This window comes from Pocillopora verrucosa, chromosome 4 (assembly GCF_036669915.1).
Source record: "Pocillopora verrucosa isolate sample1 chromosome 4, ASM3666991v2, whole genome shotgun sequence".
NCBI classification, from domain to species: domain Eukaryota; kingdom Metazoa; phylum Cnidaria; class Anthozoa; order Scleractinia; family Pocilloporidae; genus Pocillopora; species Pocillopora verrucosa.
In genome coordinates, this window is record NC_089315.1 from 8,455,426 (window position 1) to 8,477,700 (window position 22,275).

Here is a 22,275-nt window from a genome sequence, read left to right on the forward strand (position 1 = left end):
TCAAACGGAGGCAAGCGCGAGGTGACCGCGAAGTAAGAGTTACGCACAAGGGGAGGAGTGCAAAAAAATATTGATTATTTATTTATTTTTTCGAACTTCTGACCTTGCGCCTGACTCGCGCTTCGTGCTCGCCTGGCGCTTGTCTCCGTTCGCTTGAATGTCGCATGTTCGTATGTAGGCTTGACTTCTGCTGTTCGTGGAGCGCGGGCTCATTTTCTGAACATTGGCTCACCTCTCACCGCTACGGCTTGGATTCTATTACCGAACCTTGCTGACGTGCAGTGCTTTTTTTTCTACGCTTCTTTCAGTAGAGCATTCTGCTGTCGTGATTTTCAAGGTTGAGTCGACGGACATGACGGATCATATCGAAGAACATGCATCAACAGCACTATATACTTGACTGTCTGACCACAAGTAACTACCGCTTTCATGATCTACAGTTTTGTGAGATTTCACGAGAGTTTCTTGGGAATTAAGTTATTTGAGAGAAGCTTCAATATCGGTTCCAGTATCCAAAAAAACACGCGGTGATAATAACTCGTTAAAGAAGCTGGAGAGCTTATGGGTTCAAATCCCGTACAGGCCTTGTTTTTAGTACTGCTTAAGTAGTGTTCATCTCCGCGAAGATCGCTTTCATATTCAATTCTTTCTTCTTATGCTGGCTCTGTAGTGGCAAACTGCTAAAAAAGAAACATAATTGCAGACACGGCTTGAGACAAAGTCGGTGCGTTTCGCTTCTTGTAGTTTGTGTTTAACACACTTTATAATACTTATAACACACACTCGTGTATATCCTGCAGTGGACTAGTTCCTGAAACCAGACCCTGCTATGTACCAGTCCCCTCGTGTGTGCCGACCTTTATGCTGTGTAATGTTAATTACAGTTACCTGCCTGAAGTGGACATGGTATTAAAACTGTACAGTTTCCCTATGTAATCTTAACTCTATGATAAAAACCTCTTGGAATGCCCCATTTCTACTGGCTTTGGGTCTCAAAGGGCTCTGTTTTAGTAATAAATGTGGATGTTGAAAGAGGGGGCCGTAAACGGAAATGTACACAGCGTACGTGGCATTTGTAAAAGATCTCAAGAGAAATAAAAGCGATGTTGTTAAAACTACGGGCCTTTTTTTATCTCATGTCTGGATTATCAATATTACATTGGCTGGCCAATACAATATGACAAAATCGGGTGGTGTTCGCTTATACGGGGTCCTTTCACAGGCCAGCCCACAACAGTAGAAGGCCTGAATGTATGAAAGTCCTTAATGCAACCCAATGCAATCGTTTGTCTCTGCCAATGCATTGTTATAGTCGACATCCACATTGAGATGCTAAAGTGACAGTTGTCACACTAAAGAATCCTTTGGCCAAAATCCTTTTAATTTACTTATACTGTCGATTGGTCAGTTGGCACTTTTATACGTCAGTGCGGATTAAGAGTAAATGTTATTACATTTAGGACTTTAGTACATTTAGGACAGTTATTACACAAAGGCCTCACACACAGGCCTAACTTTACCATGAGACGCTTCAGCCAATCTGGAAGTGACACAGTGATTTACAGAGTGAAGACTGGTACCAATATCATGTTAGTATTAATATATCTGCGCATTATCGGTTGATGTAGCAACTGAGCTGTAGGTGTTCTCTTGTCTTGGTCCTTTGATTAAAGTTTTTTGAGAAACGATTTAAACCTTAATATGGGTCATAATCACATGCATGGTCATAATATGCATTCTGGAATGAACATGTCTACAACGCCGCCGATGACTCATGGAGATCATGGCGGGCACGGAAGCACTGTCCACCATATGATGCAGGTTTGTATTGGTTGTTTAGTTAGTTTCCTTTATTATTTCATTTTGAAAACGGCATCATTTCAGTCAGAAATTTGCCATTGCTCTCATTTTTAAAGGGCGATCTTGAGGAAAGACTCGTCTTCCTCCGTCAAGTAAAATGACCAAATAGGAGTAGTGAGGCATATCGTTTATCATCCCGTGACTCTGGTTCAATTTACTTCGATTTCCTTTAATTCCGTCGAAATCTCAAGGAGTAAGTTTATGTCTACAAACATGAGCTATTCGTCCACGATCGTTCAACAAAGTTTATTTCCCATTACTTATACGATTACCGTTCACTTGATGTACTTTTTCCTCGCAATGAAATCGCACTTGACGAGCTTTTGATTCGATCTCGCCACAGATATTATACCAAGGACCAAACATTTTGATTGCCGCAATTGCACATGCTAAACTGATTTTATTGAAAGCTCAGAACATGTTTTGGTTTGAGAGTTTGAATGGTCATCGTTTGTATCTTTTTTTGGCTTTTGAGATCGGAAGAAATTGTTTGAACTTACTTAAACGAGGCAGACTTGACGTAGTACTTTTTCGGGTAATATTATTATTTTACTTCGGTTTAAACGTAATATTTAGTGGCTTGTAAATCTAAGTTATGACATGTTTCATTTACCCATGAGCTAATCTTTTAATAAGGAGTATAGAAAAAATGGTTTTGAGAAAGAAATCGGGGTTCTGGTATTCATCATTTCAATAACATGCCAATATTTTTCATGACGACAAATTTACATCTGTTAACTAATGACGTATAGATCCATACGCCCTCTTCTTTGTTATTAGAATTGTTTTTTTTGGCCACATTTTTCTAAAGGTTTCCTGTGAGACTATGTTAGCTTTACACATCTGTTTAAACACCTCTTTTTATGTCTTGGGAACTTAGCCTGATGTAAAATCCGCACAATGTGCCAGTTTACAAATATAACAGACTTGTAACAAATTTCAGAATCTGACATTTGTTGTCTTTGTTTGATAAGCTTGACACCAAGGAGACAACAGCCTTCATGGATATTTACATTTGACAATATTGGACCTGTTTCAAGCGCTAGGGTTCTCATACCATGATATTGCAACTTTTGTAGTCAACCTTAATTAACTTTTTATCTATTCCACACAACATTTGTGTTTCTTTTTAAAACTACTTGGTGAGGATGTGTCTGGTAACTCCCCTAATTATTAAGAAAGTTTTGCCTTTTGTGTATTGGTAGTAAATGTTAATTTAGTTATAATGTTTTTTACCTTACCTGACAAGTTGTTGGTAACGATTTGTTATCATGGTGTTCCCTTTTAATAAAATTCTACTTGGATCAAATGGCATCCATCCAACTTTCTATCACAATTGGGCAAATTGTAAGAAATTTCTTGTCAAAATTGTTATAGATATGTAGAAAGTATCTAAGCAAGTTATATAATTTTAACTCTGTTTTGGTTGCCTAAAATGTAGCTTCTGATCCAATGATTTTGCCAGTGCAAAATTGAATTCCAGTGGCAATCTTACTTGTGAGTAGTTTCATATGTGTTTTTCTTCTGCTGCATAATGACGGAAAAGATGAATCCTTAACATGGAATAATTTCTTTGTCCTTCAATTTTACACATCCTCCATTAGGAGATGTAATTTGAATATATTTGTTCAACATGCCAAATTTTATTCATAATTTGGCATCATAAAACCAAATTCAGGGAAAAGAGACTAAAAAAATAAACCATATGTTTCACCATTACTTAGACTGAAAAAAAAATATAAATGGTTGGAACTTGTTCTCCCACTTTGGGAATATCATAATTTGAATTTACTTGCAAGCATTTGTAATGGAAGGTCTGATGTGCAGAGATTTGTCATAAAACAGGTAAAAATTTGCTTGTGTCCTCTAATTCTTGTGGTATGTTCCATAAATAAGCATTAACAAATGAAATTAGGGTTGCAAGGATCAGAAAAAAAACTAAATGGAAAATTGAAACAACTAATTCTTTCTCAAGGTTCTCTCAAAAAATGCTTGTCACTCCAACCAAAAATGTGTAATAATTACACATTATTGTGCTTTGGTCCAATACTTGTCAAAAGGCAGATTTATTTAATGTGTTATGATAACTGTGTAGGTTGCAAGTGTCAGTTTTGCTTTAATATTAATTGTGCAAGATAAAAATAATATGATAATTCTTGTAACTTGAGAATGGAAGTTTCTTATCCAAAAAACATTTCATTATAAAACTAAATAAATCACGCCAATTCATCCAAAGCAAGTATGGTGTGAAAAAATGGAAAGAGAAATTTTGCTCATGAAATTTTATATTAGGGAAATTAAGAAATGCAGTAAGGACAATTTGTTTCTTTTGCTACATTAAATATTTGATATGTGGTGGTAATTACTGACAGCAGGTAATATAATGTAACACTTGGCTGCTGATGACTGCATTTTTACCATCTTGGCCAATACGCTGAGCTGTATGTTACACTGTGAGGTGTCTACAGGTTTTAGTTTTTCCTTTAAACTTGATTGCTGAAAGGTATTCCAGGATGGGAAAGGTGATCAAAAGTTTTCTTCACTATTTTGCAAATCAGTTGACCATATCCATTTCATGATATTTACTTTGAGAAAATCCTGGCATCAGATTTCCAGGCTCAGAGGATGCTAAGTGTGGACCTTCACAAATTTCCTTAGCAGGACTGCAGTTATTGTATAAACTGTAATGGGTGACTCGTCTTAAAAAATAATCCAAATCTCATTATATTGTCTTTCATTTTTGTGTCTAGCCATTTTTAACTTTCCCCTTGTAGAGAACATTCCAGCATGCAGTTTATGGCTTTAAATTGCATCGATATACAAATGATTTGTTTCAAGAAGATGCTCTCAAAGCTATAGTGATATAATTTTTTCCCAAAGTCATATTTACGAGTGCATGATAGTAACCTTGATAAATGATCTGACTTGAAAATGTATGATCATTTTAAAATCTTGATATGTTACAGAAAATTTATGTATAATTCACAGTAATTGTTTCTTTGGATTAAAATTCTTACACAAATTTGAACACAGGACTCCCTATAGAATCTTCTTTACCATATTTAATTGTCACAGAGAAGTACATGCTGCATTATTCTTTTCATCTATGTTAGACTGTCAATACCTGCACAGCTAAAAACTTAACCTTGTTTTTAGGCTTATATATAATCTGGAGATATGATGAAATTTTTAATTATTACATTTACTGAAACTGAATGTATCTTAATCTAATGCAGCCTTAATTGGTAAAAACTTAAATTCATATTGCATAAATGCATAATTTCACCTTCATTCAAATATTTGCGCAACTTTGCCATACTTTTCTGACAATTTTTGCTTGTATCATTTTCAATTGGAAATAAGTACTTTTTTCTCTTACTACAAGGTAGGTGTACAGTTGTAATTATTTATTCTTTACTCTTTTATAGATGTATTTTGTTGTAAGCAAGAGTGCAACTATATTGTTTGAAGACTGGAAAGTAGATACAGCAACAGGTACAGTGTACATGTTAACAACTAGAACTTAATTGGCTGCTATTGTCTGTTTGACTTTGCATTGATATTGTAAGGAATAATTCTGTCATGGTCACTCAGGGGAGTGGAGTTTTTAAGGGTTGTCAGGTTTTCTTGTTAAGAAATGGTAGAGATTTTGACTATTAACTTGTATAACTCTATTTTTGTTGCATTAATCATTTGATGCATTGATTTATTGGTTGATAGAAATGGTTTTCTCCTGCCTCGGTATATTTGTTCTTGCTGCACTCTATGAAGGATTAAAAGTTCTTCGTGAAGTGTTAAAGAGGAAATATAGCTATGTGGTTAGTGTGGATTTGGCAGAGACCAAGGTGTATGGTACAGGACCTACTCAAACAACTGTTGTGACTGAATCAAAGGGAAAGATTCCAAGGTGAGATTTGTTTCCACTACTAGTGTGGAGCTAATATTAAAATGTAATTTATTGTTTTACGGGGCAAATTTTCTTTATTCTACTCTTTGTTCAAGGAAGCAGACACCTGTCACAGCATCATTTTTAACAACCCTTTCTTTCTCATGACTAAGCAATGTGTGATTTCTCCCAACCACATCAATACATCGTTAAGCAGAGAGGGATTGGGAAGAAAGAAAATATTAATTGGGAGATTTTGTTTGCCTTGTCTACACCAAACTTTCAGAGCTGAAATTTTCATAAATGTTTGACAGGCAGTGTCAGGATCTTGGTAGTTGAAGGGTTGAAAAGTTGTATGTTGCTATGTTGACATTTCTTTCATGTTGGTTTCATTAGCACTTGATGTGTGAGAAATGGTAGCAGGGTCAAATCAATCATGCAAACTAGAATATGTAGTCATATCATGCATTAGAGTTCCAATAAGCTCGGTTATTATGGCAATAGGCCTTTTTACAGTTGTGTCCTTTGTTGGGAAGCCTTTGATTTGGAGTGAGGCTGAAGTTGACCATGTTGTGATAGAGACCAGTATCTAGTTAGCATGATCACAAAGTAATTTACATTTGAAAAACAGCAAGGTTTTTATCATAACAAGGTCACCCTTAGCCTCACTTCTGTTCAAAGGCTTGGCAACTGTAGAATGGACTAGGTATTAATGCTTTACACTGCATCTCATCAGCTTTTTTCTGTTGATTTTTGTTTTGTTTTCAAATAAGTCAGGTTGTATTGCCTTTTTCTTGACAGGTCCAGAATCTGCAATTGGCATCATATACTTCAAACATTCCTTCATGTTGTCCAAGTCACCCTTAGCTATTTCCTCATGTTGATCTTCATGACATACAATGTCTGGCTGTGTCTGGCTGTTGCACTGGGAGCTGGCTTTGGTTATTTTGTGTTTGGATGGAAGCTGAACAAAGTGGTCGATATCTATGAACACTGTCACTGATTAGTACCATTCTCTTACAATAAAATTCTTTGTTTGGAGGAGAGCACCAATATAGATAGCTGGTATCTTTTATAATTTCAGTTTTTTTGAGTGGGTTAGTTAACATACATATTTTTTATTTAATTGAACTATAAATTAATTTCAATATGCACACAGTCTGCTTTACACTTTTTAATTCAGACCGAATTGACATGCTAGCATTCAAGAAATGCTCTGAAGAAAATTCATACACAGTTCCTTTAGAACATCTCATTTGAATCTTTTTACACAACAGCAGCAATTTGTTAGAATTTGATAGTGACTGATATGAAGAACATGTCCACAAAAAAAACAGAGGGTTACAGAAAATACCCAGAAGTATCTCATGTTCTTTGCAAAATCCAGGTGATCGCATCCATGGATTCATTTATAAATTTGTGAAAAATTTCATCAGGTGTTTTAGGAAAATTGATAGCACCATTTGCATAAAAATTATAGCAAACTTTTAGACGCAAGCCAAAATTTAAGTAGTTTGTGATACAGACAACACTGTTCCTATTCTATTTTCTAACTGATTAGCTTCTTTTTTTTGGGGGGGGGGAATATTTGTAAGGACCAGTTTAAACAGTGTGGTTGTAGAAAGGTGTTGCAACTTTCCATTTATGAACATCTTGGAATGAGTAGTTTGAAATAACTTTTATCTGAGCAAATTGCTTGCAGAGAATCACTGATCAAAGTCTATTAGAGTTGAATTGATATTCCAAAATGATAAATGAATGGTTAAAATATTTTGGGTAAACAGATAATAAGGATATTTTTATTTTCATTATGATATTTCTAGGTTAATATTTTCTTTGCTATAAATTAGATAGATAACTTTTATGGGGCATTTGATACCTTTAAAGTTAATTTTGATAATATTTGTGGGTACTACATGCAGTGCATGTGTTTAAGTAGCTGTGAAGACTGGTGCAATGAGCAGTAACAGAAGAGAAAGGTGATATGAGAAGTAGAAAGGAGATGTGGAATAAAAAAAGGGAATGGGATCTAGATGAAAGATCATGGGAAGTGCCCATGTCCTTCTTCCTCATTTTTCACTTTGTTACACTGATTGCCCACTTTGTCTCCCTGTTTTTTTTTCTCTATCCATGGTATAGACAAAGACTTTTACAACTCAGCATGGTTTGGTGGAAGTTTTTTGATCTGTATTTTGCTAGTATGGGGTGAAATTTGTTATTTATTTGTTTGCATCAATCTGTTGGTTTTTCTTTGTTTTTGGATGCTTTGATAGGCTATTATATCCTTTTCTGCTACAAACCTTTATAGTAATATGGTCATTAGGAAAGTTATGTCACACAATCATAGCAAAAAGGGTATATCAAGGTGATGATAATTTTGCAAAAATTTATTTAATTTTGCACAGTCTTCTTTTTTTGCATCGGGTGATGTTGTATTCTAAGGGGATAGGGGATGAGGGATAAGATTGTTTACAATTCGTTTTTTTTTTTTTTTTAACATAGTCATCTACTTCCTCAAATGAAAGCCAGTGGGTTACAGTTTCAAGAGCTAGAGATAAAAAAAAAAGAAAAATAGCAAGGTTAACGAAGGCTAAACAAAATGGCTACTGTGATGGGCTGGCTTGCATTTTGTAGACACTGACCTATTCCATAGTAGACTATCTCTGACGGGAAAGTAATTTGTGATGAGAATTCAAGCCATTATTCATGTGAATATGTTTTGCTTTTTCCATAATTGGGTCAGAAATATTAAGATAACCTTTGTTTCTAGTGCAGGAAAAATATGCTTAGTGATAACTGCTTTTAAGCTTAATTTGATAAAGCCTATTTTGCTATATTTATTGCATAGGAAGGAAATGTATTTTTCAATCAAGTAGGACCGTTGATATTAAATCAAATTGAACAATTCATTTTGTTGTTTTCCTTTTTTGTTTGAGTCCTTCAGTGAGGAGGCTGAGTGTTAGTAAAGTGAATGTCAAACGAGTAAGGCGCATTTCCTTTATTACTGTGACAAAAGATTTCTTTGACAGGAAAGCTCATTAAGATCTAAAGCTTTTTTATGGTCTTCAATCTTTCGGAGCCTCAAGTCATCGGGGAAAATAGCTGAGAAAGTCATATACCCAACTCCTGCCCCAGCAACCATTGCAACCCCAAGCCAAACATTATACGTCATAACTATTAACATCAGCACATATCCCACTAGCACTTGTAGCGTGTGAAGACACGCCTGCAATGTGTGAATTTTAATTCTCCATCTTTGGCTGCAAAGAAAAGAAAAGGGGAAGAAGGTCACTGACGTAAATCAAACGCTCGTAATCGTTAGGACTCGATGATGTTCTCTCATGAGGAGGGAGGAGGAGTGAGGAGGCGCTGCCAGGGGCATGTTTCCGTAGCTATATTTAAGCAAGAGGAAGCGTTAACAACGGCGCATTCGTTCTGTTTCTGGTTTTTATTTTCTCAATCGGCCAGGTTCGCTAATCACGTTGTCTGTTCCTGTTTTATGTGTATGTATTTATTTTCAATGAAGGACAGATAAAACTTTCGATGACAAGTGGTCAAGAAAGAAAGTCATGCTCACCTCCTGTTCGGGAATCTAACAAATAGTTGTTGTAGGGTTTCTTTATTGCTACATGCGTCCTCAGGATCTGTAACATCTAAACTTGTTGACGTTGAATGACAGATGTCTTTGAATAAGAGATGGAGAGGTCTGCAAACCAGCCATTGCCTGAATATTTTGAGGCCCTCGTATAGAGCAGCAACTAGAACTGTGATGAAAAAAGCTCCTATAAGAACTGAAACAGAAAGGTGAAAACTCATTAACACCGAAAAAACTGTTAGAAACAATATTTCCTGAGACTTTGACTGCGCAGAAGTAATCAACAACAACGAACAAGGTTTTACTCTCTAACTCGAACTGGGCTCAAGTCTGAGTCTTTTTTCGGCGCATGGCACCCAGTAAGCGTTTGTTTGTTTGTCTGTTAGAGAACTGATGATTTTATGTGATCATTGGTATTTTTTGCAATTGGCCACCTCTGGTCTTTCAAGTAATGTGGTGTTAAAAACTGATTTGAAAACGTAAATTACTCACCGTAAAGGGTAAAAAAGCTGACGTTTCGAGCGTTAGCCCTTTGCAATCGCTCTGACAAAGGGATAACGGTCGAAACGTCAGCTTTTTTACCCTTTACGGGTGGCTAATTTACGTTTTCAACTCAGTTGTTAACACTACATTACCTGCTATACTCTCCCACCGACGCAGCACCACAATTTCTTTAGAAACTTACCCCTTTATTCATCTGGTCTTTCAAGGGTCAGTTTGTCACGTGTCATCAAACGCCACGTAATTTAGACATCAAGCGAAAGAATCATATTCAGATCTTTACGGTTTGAGAAGTAAACCACTCAAACATTGTGAAAGAAGACTGCGTAAAAGGCTATCATACCTTCGATTGAATTAAGCTTCCAGTCTTGAAGTAAGAGTGTTCCTTCGGTCCTCAAATGAAACACATTATCCTAAAGGAAGCGATTGGAGAAAAAATTAAATTTTTGATGACTGAATAAGTCAACGCCTTTATCTTGTTTGCCTAAAACTCATTGAAATCTCATCACGCTTTCTTGGAAGATTGCAGGACAATTCCCGTTTCAACAGGAAGCACGATGAGTCAGAAAACAATTTCGTTCCCGATGGGCTTTCCCTTCAAATCATTCGTGAGGAAAAACATCATGGGAACATCGGTGTAGATTTTTTTAATGGCGTAATAACTGTAAACGCAACATAAGTTCGTAAGAGGCGCTGTGAAACCTGATAGGCCATGAAAACGTGCTTGTTGCGGGGGGAAGGGAGATAGAGGATGGGGGAGAGAGGGAGCCATGGAGAAAGACAGGGCGATGAGCCTATGAAAAATTGCAAGTTTTTACCAGAGGACAGCGATAGTGGCAGTTAAATAAAAAAATGTCTTTTCTATGCTATGCAACAATCTCCTAGCTTATCTTTAACTGTAATGTTTGTACTTTGACACTTGCTTATTTAAGGCGAAAAAGAGCTGATAGGTAATGGTCTTCATGACAACAATCTTGAATAGGGCAACTATGCAAATAAACTGCGATTTAAAGAGATGAAACCATTGTTCCCATAATTTCTTTTAGAATTTTGCATACTAAAAAAGTTATTTGTGCCAATAGCTCCCTTTAAATGATTTTCTTTACAATACTGTTGATTAACATACCACTAAAAACTTTTTCTCGAAGACCCTGAGACATTTCTTAACCGCTCCATGGCAGATAAGGCAGTATTTATTCCATAATCAGTTTCTCAATACTGTTACAGTTTCTCTTAGTCTCAATATCAAATGTAAATCTGATGTTCCGCAGTTGTCTTTCGCGAACGTTTTGATGGGCGAATTTGTGGGATTGATACAATTATATTGTTGCCTGACAATAATATTTCGCCTGAATGAATCGCTATTTTAGAAGACTGTTTTCTTAATTTCTCCCTCTGCTTCCTGTAGAATGCGAGAACAGCGGTCTAGTATATCCTCTATCAAGTGCCTGAGCAAATCAAGCAAAACCCGACTAAATCGAAAGGGGTAAAAGTCGTCGTTTCATCGAAGCCTTCGAAAAAGAAAATTAACCAAACTTCGTCTTATAGATTGATTCTTGATATTTTTGTTCGAGATCAGATTTATTAATACCAAATTTACATTGAGCCAGGTAATTAATATGAATAAACCTGCTATTATTTCCTGAAAAAAGAAATAAAAAATATTATAACTTTAATTCAGTGTTGATCAAAACAAAACTTTTTATTCTCAATGCCTTCAATCCAGAGTGGCTCAGAACCTCTGCAAATGATTTCGGCACCAAACGAATTTTGATCCTTGAAAGTACGCGTAATTTAAGAAGTAATTTCAGCGCGATTGTTTTCCTTATCAGAGATTTTACTTTAGTTACCGAGAAGAACCGACCAAAGTCCTTAAATTATCTTCTATACAACTGGGCCATGATTGGAAGGAAGGAAAGAACGAAATCTCTCACTGATTTTTTTTAATAGCTTTCGGAGGAAAGAGTGAGTAAGGCGAAATCACGTGTAAAGGGTCCCTCACTATACGACAGAAGAAAATATACGCCGACGAAAATCGAAAGCTGCCAGCAGAGGTTGACTTTGTTTAATTTAAAACCAGTACAGTTTGATCACCAGTTTCTGTACTTACCTGCATTCTACGCTAAAACTTTAGCGATCCTGTCAGTGATCCTTTAGGCTTTAGTAGGAAATAATAAAATTTAGCCGCGACGTGCAGATGCGGCTCAGCTAACGAAGTCTAAACAGAGTGAGTAGCAAAAGCGGAATATTTCACACCGGTAACAGGTGTAGCAACAAAACACGGAAAACCATTGACAGCTGACACAAAAAGAATTTCCATGTCGTGAAACTTAATTGTCAATCAAAGGCAAAGGCGTCAGTCAGAGCAAAGACCCGGCTTTGCTCAGTCTCTGACCAGAAAAAGACTTTCACATGTTTACTGTATGAACCGATAAAAGACCAGCGCGATTAGTGAGCCAAAATTATGGAAAATTTGAACGGTTTTGATATATTCTTGAAAATTTGCCTCTAATCCTTAACATTCTTTCAAAAAAGATCCCACGGGTGGCGTAGGGGGAAAGCGTTGCGTGATATCCTTTGGGTAGACTCTCATATACCGGGTTCTGAAATAACTAATAATTAACTGATAGATATAGCAGAAGGGTAAAGTGAGTGGGTACAGAGGATCAGTGAACAATGGGCACAGCAGACCAGTGAGTAGAGAGGACCAGAGAAACAGTGGGAACAGAGCAATAGTCTATATCAAAGGATCAAAGGGTAAAGTGAGTGGGTACAGAGGATCAGTGAACAGTGGGCACAGCGGACCAGTGAGTACAGAGGACCAGAGGAACAGTGGGAACAGAGGAATAGTAGGCACAGAGGACCAGAGGAACAGTGAGAACAGAGGACCAGTGGGTACAAAGGACCAGAGGAACAGTAGGCCCAGAGGATCAGTGGGTACAGAGAACCAGAGGAACAGTGGGCCCAGAGGATCAGTGGGTACAGAGGACCAGAGGAACAGTGGGTACAGAGGACCAGAGGAACAGTGGGAACAGAGGACCAGTGGGCAAAGAGGACCAGTGGGTACAGAGGACCAGGGGAACAGTGGGAACAGAGCAATAGTCTTTATCGAAGGGTAAAGTGAGTGGGTACAGAGGATCAGTGAACAGTGGGCACAGCGGACCTGTGAGTACAGAGGACCAGAGGAACCAGAGGAATAGTGGGAACAGAGGACCAGTGGAACAGTGGGCACAGAGGACCTGAAGAACAGTGAGAACAGAGGACCAGTGGGTACAAAGGACCAGTGGGTACAGAGGGCCAAAGGACCAGTGGGTACAGAGGACCAAAGGACCAGTGGGTACAGAGGACCAAAGGACCAGTGGGTACAGAGGGCCAAAGGACCAGTGGGTACAGAGGGCCAAAGGACCAGTGGGTACAGAGGACCAGAGGAACAGTGGGAACAGAGGACCAGTGGGTACAAAGGACCAGTGGGTACAGAGGACCAGAGGACCAGTGGGTACAGAGGACCAGAGGAACAGTGGGAACAGGGGACCAGATGACCAGTGGGCAAAGAGGACCAGTGGGTACGGAGGACCAGAGGATCAGTGGGATCAGAGGACCAGTGGGTACAGAGGAACAGAGAAAAAGTGGGAACAGAGGATATGAAGGCACCAGATGGGACAGTGCTAGAAGACACCCAAAATTGTTGAAATCCTATGGCTGCATTTAGAGTTATTCATATAAGGTAGCAAATCATTTTCCAACTCTGAACCTTGTGTTTCTGTACTGTAAGAATATTATTTAATGTTTTTTTCCTTTCAGTCACAAGTCTAAAAGGCTGAGTTTAGGAGTAGGGCAAAATTTTTTTCCTATGCAAAATGTGAAAAATATAAGGCTTTTCTAATTACTGCATCATATTCTCCTAGAGTTTAAGCATTGAAGTTTTTTCAGGCTTGTTGTAAAATATGTTTTATTTTATAATCAATAAGGATGCTACAAACTGCCACCTTTGTTCCAGTCAAAGCAACTTAGCTATACCTTTTCCACTAAACAAGCAATTTATTTGATTACAAACAAAGCTATTCCTCATTAATAACCAAATTATATAATAATCTGTTAATTATTAGTTATTTCAGAACCCAGTATATGAGAGACTACCTGATAGGTGTAACAGGAGGGTAAAGTAAGTGGGTACAGAGGATCAGTGAACAGAGGGCACAGCGAATTAGTAGTACAGTGGAAATATAGGAACAGAGGATCAGTAAACAGTGAGCATAAAGGACCAGAGGAACAATGGGCACTGTGGACTAGTGTCACAATGGGTGCAGAGGACCAGTGGAACAGTGGGTACAGAGGACCAGTGGAACAGTGGGCATAGAGGACCAGAGGAACAGTGGGTACAGAGGACCAGGGGAGCAGTGAGTACAGAGGAATAGAGGAACAATGGTTACAGAGGACCAGAGGAACAATGGGTACAGAGGACCAGTGGAACAGTGGGAACAGAGGACCAGAGGAACAGAGGACCAGAGGAACAGTGGGCACAGAGGACCAGTGGAACAGTTGGTACAGAGAACCAGTGGAACAGTGGGTACAGAGGACCAGTGGGTACAAGGGACTAGTGGGTACAAAGGACCAGAGGAACAGTGGGTACAGAGGACCAGTGGGTACAGAGAACCAGAGGAACAGTGAGACCAGAGGAACAGTGGGCACAGAGGACCAGTGGGAACAGAGGAGCAGAGGAACAGTGGGAACAGAGGAACAGTGGGCACAGAGGACCAGAAGAACAGTGGGTACAGAGGAACCTTTTTAATAAATTCCTAGACAAGCACCCACAGAAGGCTCGACTCTGCCAGGAACACCATATTGATCCAGAGGATGATTATATTGATTTGGCTTAGGTGACAGAACACAAAGCTTTTTTCTATTGTAAAACTGCTTTGCCATTCTTTACATGTAGTTTAGGATCTGAGAATTTGGTGGCCAATCAAACTCAATTCCTTAGTTGATAATTTGTGTGAATTTTGAATGCTTTGGTGTTGTGAGCATTCATATTACTCCCACGAGGAGTGAAAGGGTCAAATCATAAGGTTATGGAATACCTACTAAGAAGATTTTTCTGTGAGAGGGAACATTTACTACCCTCTGCTACCTTAGACAAAAATTTTCACTGAGAACTTATAAGCTTCTGTCGTAACTTTGAATTCTCTCAGGGAAATCCTGGCTACAGATTGCAATGGCACAATTCAATGGTCCTTTATGCTCACTGTTTACTGATCCTCTGTTCCTATATTTCCACTGTACTACTAATTCGCTGTGCCCTCTGTTCACTGATCCTCTGTACCCACTTTACCCTCCTGTTACACCTATCAGGTAGTCTCTCATATACTGGGTTCTGAAATAACTAATAATTAACAGATTATTATATAATTTGGTTATTAATGAGGAATAGCTTTGTTTGTAATCAAATAAATTGCTTGTTTAGTGGAAAAGGTATAGCTAAGTTGCTTTGACTGGAACAAAGGTGGCAGTTTGTAGCATCCTTATTGATTATAAAATAAAACATATTTTACAACAAGTCTGAAAAAACTTCAACACTTAAACTTTAGGAGAATATGATGCAGTAATTAGAAAAAGCCTTATATTTTTCACATTTTGCATAGGAAAAAGATTTTGCCCTACTCCTAAACTCAGCCTTTTAGACTTGTGACAGAAAGGAAAAAAACATTAAATAATATTCTTACAGTACAGAAACACAAGGTTCAGAGTTGGAAAATGATTTGCTACCTTATATGAATAACTCTAAATGCAGCCATAGGATTTCAACAATTTTGGGTGTCTTCTAGCACTGTCCCATCTGGTGCCTTCATATCCTCTGTTCCCACTTTTTCTCTGTTCCTCTGTACCCACTGGTCCTCTGATCCCACTGATCCTCTGGTCCTCCGTACCCACTGGTCCTCTGTGCCCACTGGTCATCTGGTCCTCTGTTCCCACTGTTCCTCTGGTCCTCTGTACCCACTGGTCCTTTGGCCCTCTGTACCCACTGGTCCTTTGTACCCACTGGTCCTCTGTTCTCACTGTTTCTCTGGTCCTCTGTGCCCACTGGTCCTTTGGCCCTCTGTACCCACTGGTCCTTTGGCCCTCTGTACCCACTGGTCCTTTGTACCCACTGGTCCTCTGTTCTCACTGTTTCTCTGGTCCTCTGTGCCCACTGTTCCACTGGTCCTCTGTTCCCACTATTCCTCTATTCCCACTGTTCCTCTGGTCCTCTGTACTCACTGGTCCGCTGTGCCCACTGTTCACTGATCCTCTGTACCCACTCACTTTACTCTTCGATAAAGATTCTTCCTCTATTCCCACTGTTCCTCTGGTCCTCTGTACTCACTGGTCCGCTGTGCCCACTGTTCACTGATCCCCTGTACCCACTCACTTTACCCTTCGATAAAGACTATTGCTCTGTTCCCACTGTTCCACTGGTCCTCTGTACTCACTGGTCCGCCGTGCCCACTGTTCACTGATCCTCTGTACGCACTCACTTTACCCTTCTGCTATATCTATCAGTTAATTATTAGTTATTTCAGAACCCGGTATATGAGAGACTACCCTATCATTTTGAACGGCTACGAAAACCTTGGTAGTAACCGCAAGGTATTCTGGTTAGTATAGTTGTGCAATGATGCACGCAACCTAGAAAAAAAACATGTCTCGTTTTGTTAGGCAACTTTTTAGGACACCCCTTTTCATACGATGTGGGCTATTAAGCCCGATGTCAACGGCAGTTGAAGCTGCGAATACCTCAGCTTCCAGATTTCTTGTCCAGAAACTCGAGAAGAAAGCAGAAGGTGGTATGCTACATGTAACATGGAATAACAACTCCATGAATCGCTATCCTTTTGCGTACCTCCGCGATAACTGCCAATGCTCGGAGTGCTTCCACGAATCCGCCTACCAGCGATCATTTGACACTGTGGGCAAGTTAGATCCGAAAATTTTACCGGAGAACTACGACGTGAGGTTAGATGGGAAAGAGATAGTCATTGCGTGGCCCGACGGACACGTTAGTGTATTTGACTCAGACTGGCTGCACTCTCGTCGACTGGTCGACGCGAAGGATGATCCAAGCAGCGTTATGCTCCCTAATCTTAATAAGGAAGGGGTAAAGTTTTGGAATGCTGAAACAATGCAGGGAAAAGTTCCTAAGCTCGATTTTAAGGACCTCATGGAGGACGATCGTGCACTTTTCGATTGGCTCAAAATCCTACACAGTGTGGGAATTGCTTTGGTGATTAACACCCCTCTGGAGGTGGAACAAGCAGAAAAACTCTGTGATAGGGTTGGATATTTTAAGACAACTCACTATGGGTATGTAATTATTATTATTTTTCATTATTTTCCTACAGTAGGTTACATGTAACTACCGTATTTACCCGTGTATAATACGCGCCCATGTATAACACGCACCCCGAATTTTAACCAAATTTTTTATAAAAAAAAAGTTTTCACACCAAAAAACACGTCAATTCTTCCTACAACTGATGTTTCGCAGTGGTAAGTTTCGTTGCCATTTCGAGTTTCTGGTCGCTTGTGATTACAGTAATACGGTACAATCGTGATGTTTATCTCGTCAGCTGTTTCTTAAATACTCTACTAAATTTATTCATGGATCGAAATTGAAAATGTTTCATCGGTAGATTATTTAACTCAAGCTAATAAAGACCAATAACTGCGAGGCTTTTGTTACTTTCTTTGTTGTGTCTGGGGATCGAAACTGAAAATGTTTCATTAGTAGATTATTTAACTTTCTTTGTTGTGTTTTTAAAGTATGCAAATTAGGACGAAAAAACAATAGAATCTGTTTTTTTTGTCGTTAAAAAAATTCATAACTCAGACATAGTTTGATGCTATTCTGGTTTGCAGATTTAATGAATGTAACCGAAGAAGTTATCCCACCCCATTGTATGGTTAGTTAGGCATGTATGCTCTGATAAAGCTGAATTTCCTCAATTGGGTGGGATAATTCTAAAATTATCACCACTAATCGGCATTACCACCAGCGTCTTTGTTTGGAGGCTTGGCATATTAACTCCGCCCACGCTCCTTTAAATCGTGATGATAGCGGTTTGCCTCCTGACGCCTATTTACACCTCATCAGAAAAAAGGCCGCTAATTAGTGATCATAGAAAAGGACCTCTTGTTGCAGCATTTAGATCACCCCTGGTGAAGGCACTAGACAGGAGTGTCGAAACGTTGGGTCTATGAATTGTAACTTCTTAAATCTGCAAACCAGAGTAGCATCAAACTATGTCTGATTGTCCACCTGGTTGCTGTGTGAACTTTTATTTATTTAAATTCATAACTCTTGTCAGCTGTTAAGGAGGGTTAATTCTGTAGAAATCAAGAACATTTTTTCTTTTTTCCTGCAGGCATTATTTTGATGTGAAAACAAAATATGAAGCAAATAACTTAGCATATACTTCAAACTTTTTGCCATTGCATATTGACCTGCCTTACTATGATTATATACCAGGGGTAAGTGTACTCAGTTTCTTCATGAAGGTCTGGAGCCTTGGGAACCCTTAGATTATATCTGTTTTAACTACTGGTACATTAATTTTAATCCAAATAGCAAGTCCCCTTATTACTGGCAAGAAATGTGATGTGGTTAGTTTGTGGGTTGTGACAAGAATTGGCTGTGAGGTAAGTTTGAGGGTAGGGAGGTGCAGCCTGATCTGAAAGAGGGGCATTGGAAATGGCGCAAAGCTAAATTATTGTTTGTTACTCAATTCTCTTTGCTACTATTAAGATTTTAGACTACATTTATGTCCTTTCATCTTGTTTAATGTTTTCTGGCATTTGGCCTTGGCCCTATCATGTGGAGATCCATGGCGTCAGCTCTTTCTTGACAGCTTTCTGCCATGTTGTTTCTTTTCCCTGTGGGTGTTCACATGGGTTGTGCTGAGATATCACTCAGACAAAAACTACCCAATAAAATTGTAAAATGATATTGTCTATGTGTCCCACAGGAAGTGACCTTGTTTTTGTCTTTTTGTTCATAATGTGTGAAAGAGGGTTCCTATTTTTGCTGGATTTGTCTGAAAGCTCCAGACCATTAATTCTTTTAGTAGGTAGGGCCAAAGTACTGTTTGCTGTTAGGGTCACATGTCCAAGTCATGTGACCTGGCCTGTGTCCTGTGCTTCCTCCCCCTCCCCAGACCTTTTTCATGTGACATAGGTCTAAAATATCAGATTGAAGGCTATTACACCCCAGCTGTTGTAGATTTAAGAGCAAGAACCCCTCTGTTCGAGTCCTAACAGACTCCGCCAAGGCTGTGCTCTAGGAAAATTTTCAGGGCGCCCTTTGGGCACCTAACCATGACAAGTAGGTCGCCCAGCCTTCCAGGTTGGTCGCCCGAATTGATTAATTAATTGATTAATTAATTAATAATCCATTTTATAGTTGAATCAGTTAACAATATACAATAAAAAAATCCTTATTCAAAGATTTTGATTCATGGATGGACTTCAAAGTTTATCTAGCTCTCATTAGAGAAAGTTATAGTGAATCGGGAAGCCTTCGTCATTGCAACTTACTATTTGCAAGAAAGTTAAAATTTTCAGAAAGTAGACGAAACCATTGATAGGATGTTTAATTAAAAATTGATTGCAAGTTTGTGCGACTTCCGGCCGAGGAAACCATTGTTGAATGACAATCTTTACTAATCCGTGACGTTTTGAAAGAGTAGCGTTGTATACTTCTTACAGTTCCAGGGAATCCGCAGAATTGCCAAACAGTTTCATCTTTAATCTCTCTCGTTCAATATTCACTTCACCGGGCACGGGCGGCGAAGCGAGTTACTATATTTAGCAGTCACGTACTCTATTTTGGCGAACTTGTGATATCATGAAATCCTGTTATAAATTAACCACATACATGTTAAAACCGCTAAGAAAATTTCTTTGAAGATCACTAAAATAGGTTTCGAAACAAAAGGGTTCTTATATTAAAGTTTCATTTTCGTCAAATTTTTGATCGAATGATCATAATTGAGAGCAAGTCGCCAAATATGGTGCTGATAAACATCTTGCATGCCATGGACGAAGCTAATTAAATAAACACTAATTTGCATCAAGGATGGTTTCGTTTTATTAATCACGCGCTCCACTGTTGAAACTGCTTTTTGGGCTAGCGGGAGCCGGGGAGCACGATGGAGTTTCTTTTTGTTTCGTTCCGTTCCGTTCCGTTTCTATACGTTTGCTGGTTTCGTTTTGAGTTTTCATACAAGCCGAAATCTATGCGCCCGGACGGGCGACCGCTTTTCTTTTTCAGTCGCCCGAGACCAAATGTTAGTCGCCTGAGGCGACCGGGCGCCGCTAGAGCACAGCCTTGCTCCGCTTTTTCTTTTAAGATAAAAGGTATAAAGAGATGTATTGTGTAATCAATGAGAAAAATGTTGCTCTTTGAATTGCGCTTATAGCACCTCTGACAGTAATCTTCTCTGTTTAAGGTTCAGATGTTGCACTGCATTGAACAAGCCACTGGTACAGGCGGAGCAAACCAGTTTGTAGATGGCTTCTTCGTTTCACAGGAGCTGCGAAATAAAGATCGCAAAAAGTTTGATATCCTGACAAAGACGCGAATGCAGTTTGTTGACATTGGAAAGGACATGTTTGGAGATTTTCACTACAAATTTTCTCGACACATGATTGAGTAAGTCAGTTACTACTCATGAACATTATTGTGGAGTTAAGTTCAATTGAATGTCCAAAGTAAATCCGGAAGCGTTTTTGATTTGCTCTTCTATTCTCTGTAATTGGTTTACGAAGTTAGAGCCACTTTCTCTCCCAGTCAGATGCAAAAGTGAAACAACTTGTGACTTGTTCCCTCGCGTTTGCTAACGCCTTTCTTTTATACAACCCTGCGGGATCTCAGTTGATTGAGCAAGGACATTTAAGTCGACTATGCAACGGTAGAGTTCATGAAGCGTTTTTCGAGTGAGTATCGCAAAACCAAACCCAAGTAAAACATCCATACTGCATAAAGAGCGGGAAAACGCGGACGACCAAGACGTGATTGGCGTTAGTTTTGCTTCTGTTTGGTTGGAAAAGTGGAGCGAAATTTTCTGGACCAATCACAGAGCGAAGTAAAGCATAACTAAAAACAATCCCGGATTACTTTCAACATTCCCTATGGCCCTATGGCCAAGCGCTTTACCCGACAACATACAAGAACTGATTGCTTTTATGTCACATTTTTGTCTCAGGTTGGACAAGAACGGCCAAATTGTGCGTTTTGCTTACAACAACCACGTGCGAGACTCTGTCGTGCTCAACTCCACCCCTGAGGAGACTGTTCAACTTTACGAAGCTTATCTTACTCTGGGCAAGATGTTAAGAGAACCGGCCAATCAAATAGAGCACAAAATGGTCCCTGGGGATATGATCACCTTCAACAACAGTCGCGTGTTGCATGGGAGATCGGCGTTTACTGTCCAAGGGGGACAAAGTCGGTTCCTTCGCGGCATCTACTTGGATTGGGATATCATGTATTCTCGTATGAGAGTGCTGGCGAAAAAGCTGAATATTCCGCTATCGTACTAAAGCATACTACATCTTCTTGAAGGTAAAACACACATGAATGGCCCTTGAAACATGATCGAGGTGAACTAAAACAATAATAAGTCATTATGCAGCCCTTTCCGATAAAAGGAAATAAACTCATTTCGATTATTTACGGGATTTTTTGGTAATAACTCATGTTTCGATGTGAAATATTATTAAGAAATATTTCAACTTACTTCGCTGAAGTCAACACACTGAATGCATGTGGCTTTTCGTGAATTTCGTACAAGAAATATTAGTTGGACCGGAAGCCGTTTTCCTAGTTGCCTTGTCATTTATCTCCAAAAAGATAAAATTGAAACATGTAAGTTCTTATGATATCAATACGTTACCCATCAAATAGATGATAAAAATAGACAAACTTGTCTGGAGGATGAAATTCCCCCAACTGAATATATAATAAAAGGTATGACAGGAAGGAGAGAATTACCTATCGGATTAAACCATAAAGCTTGTTATTATCAGTCACATTCCAGAGGACTATAGAATAATTTTTCTTCCGTGTAGAGTTGTAAAATTTTATTTAGTCCTGGTTTGGTTTGTAATGGGGGTAGAATGCATCGTGTCATATATATAGCGGGATCAGAGGTTGTAAGAACTTATGCTTAGCCAGAACATAACCGGTTTGATTGGCTTTAGAATGGGGTAGAATGCATTGTGATATAAATATGGCGAGTCAGAGCTGGAAGAACTGGTGCTGAACGAGGTCTTTAATTTTAGTCCTGGTTTGATTTGGTTTATAATGGATTGATTCATATTTTGATATGAAAATAATGAGCTCAGAAGTCGCAAGAACAGATGCCTAACCAGAAGATGCGGAATGAGAGATATTTTGTTT

At 38.8% G+C, this 22,275-nt stretch overlaps 3 protein-coding genes across 4 annotated transcripts; 2 read left to right on the plus strand and 1 right to left on the minus strand.

The window, feature by feature from the left end:
- The first annotated feature begins 1,599 nt into the window (after nucleotides 1-1,599).
- LOC131785655 (high affinity copper uptake protein 1) lies at nucleotides 1,600-8,655 on the plus strand. The gene is made up of 4 exons (XM_059102581.2): nucleotides 1,600-1,821; nucleotides 5,289-5,355; nucleotides 5,581-5,767; nucleotides 6,548-8,655. Exons 1-4 carry the CDS (start codon nucleotides 1,702-1,704, stop codon nucleotides 6,747-6,749), a joined length of 576 nt encoding a protein of 191 aa, XP_058958564.2. The 5' UTR covers nucleotides 1,600-1,701; the 3' UTR covers nucleotides 6,750-8,655.
- Nucleotides 8,656-8,717: 62 nt separating this feature from the next.
- On the minus strand, nucleotides 8,718-12,227 carry LOC131785657 (protein SLC31A2). Of its 2 annotated transcripts, none has more exons than XM_059102583.2 (4): nucleotides 11,953-12,227; nucleotides 10,186-10,255; nucleotides 9,324-9,510; nucleotides 8,718-9,006 (listed from the first exon to the last, which is right to left on the minus strand). In XM_059102583.2, the coding sequence occupies exons 1-4, from the start codon at nucleotides 11,956-11,958 to the stop codon at nucleotides 8,748-8,750; spliced, it is 522 nt and encodes a 173-aa protein (XP_058958566.2). In that variant the 5' UTR covers nucleotides 11,959-12,227; the 3' UTR covers nucleotides 8,718-8,747. The 2 variants fall into 2 exon arrangements, with proteins under 2 accessions (XP_058958566.2, XP_058958565.2); XM_059102582.2 differs by having other exon boundaries at nucleotides 9,324-9,537; nucleotides 11,953-12,204.
- Nucleotides 12,228-16,504: 4,277 nt separating this feature from the next.
- LOC131785653 (gamma-butyrobetaine dioxygenase-like) lies at nucleotides 16,505-21,912 on the plus strand. Its single transcript, XM_059102579.2, has 4 exons — nucleotides 16,505-17,180; nucleotides 18,242-18,347; nucleotides 20,324-20,526; nucleotides 21,080-21,912. Exons 1-4 carry the CDS (start codon nucleotides 16,519-16,521, stop codon nucleotides 21,414-21,416), a joined length of 1,308 nt encoding a protein of 435 aa, XP_058958562.2. The 5' UTR covers nucleotides 16,505-16,518; the 3' UTR covers nucleotides 21,417-21,912.
- Nucleotides 21,913-22,275: the final 363 nt, after the last annotated feature.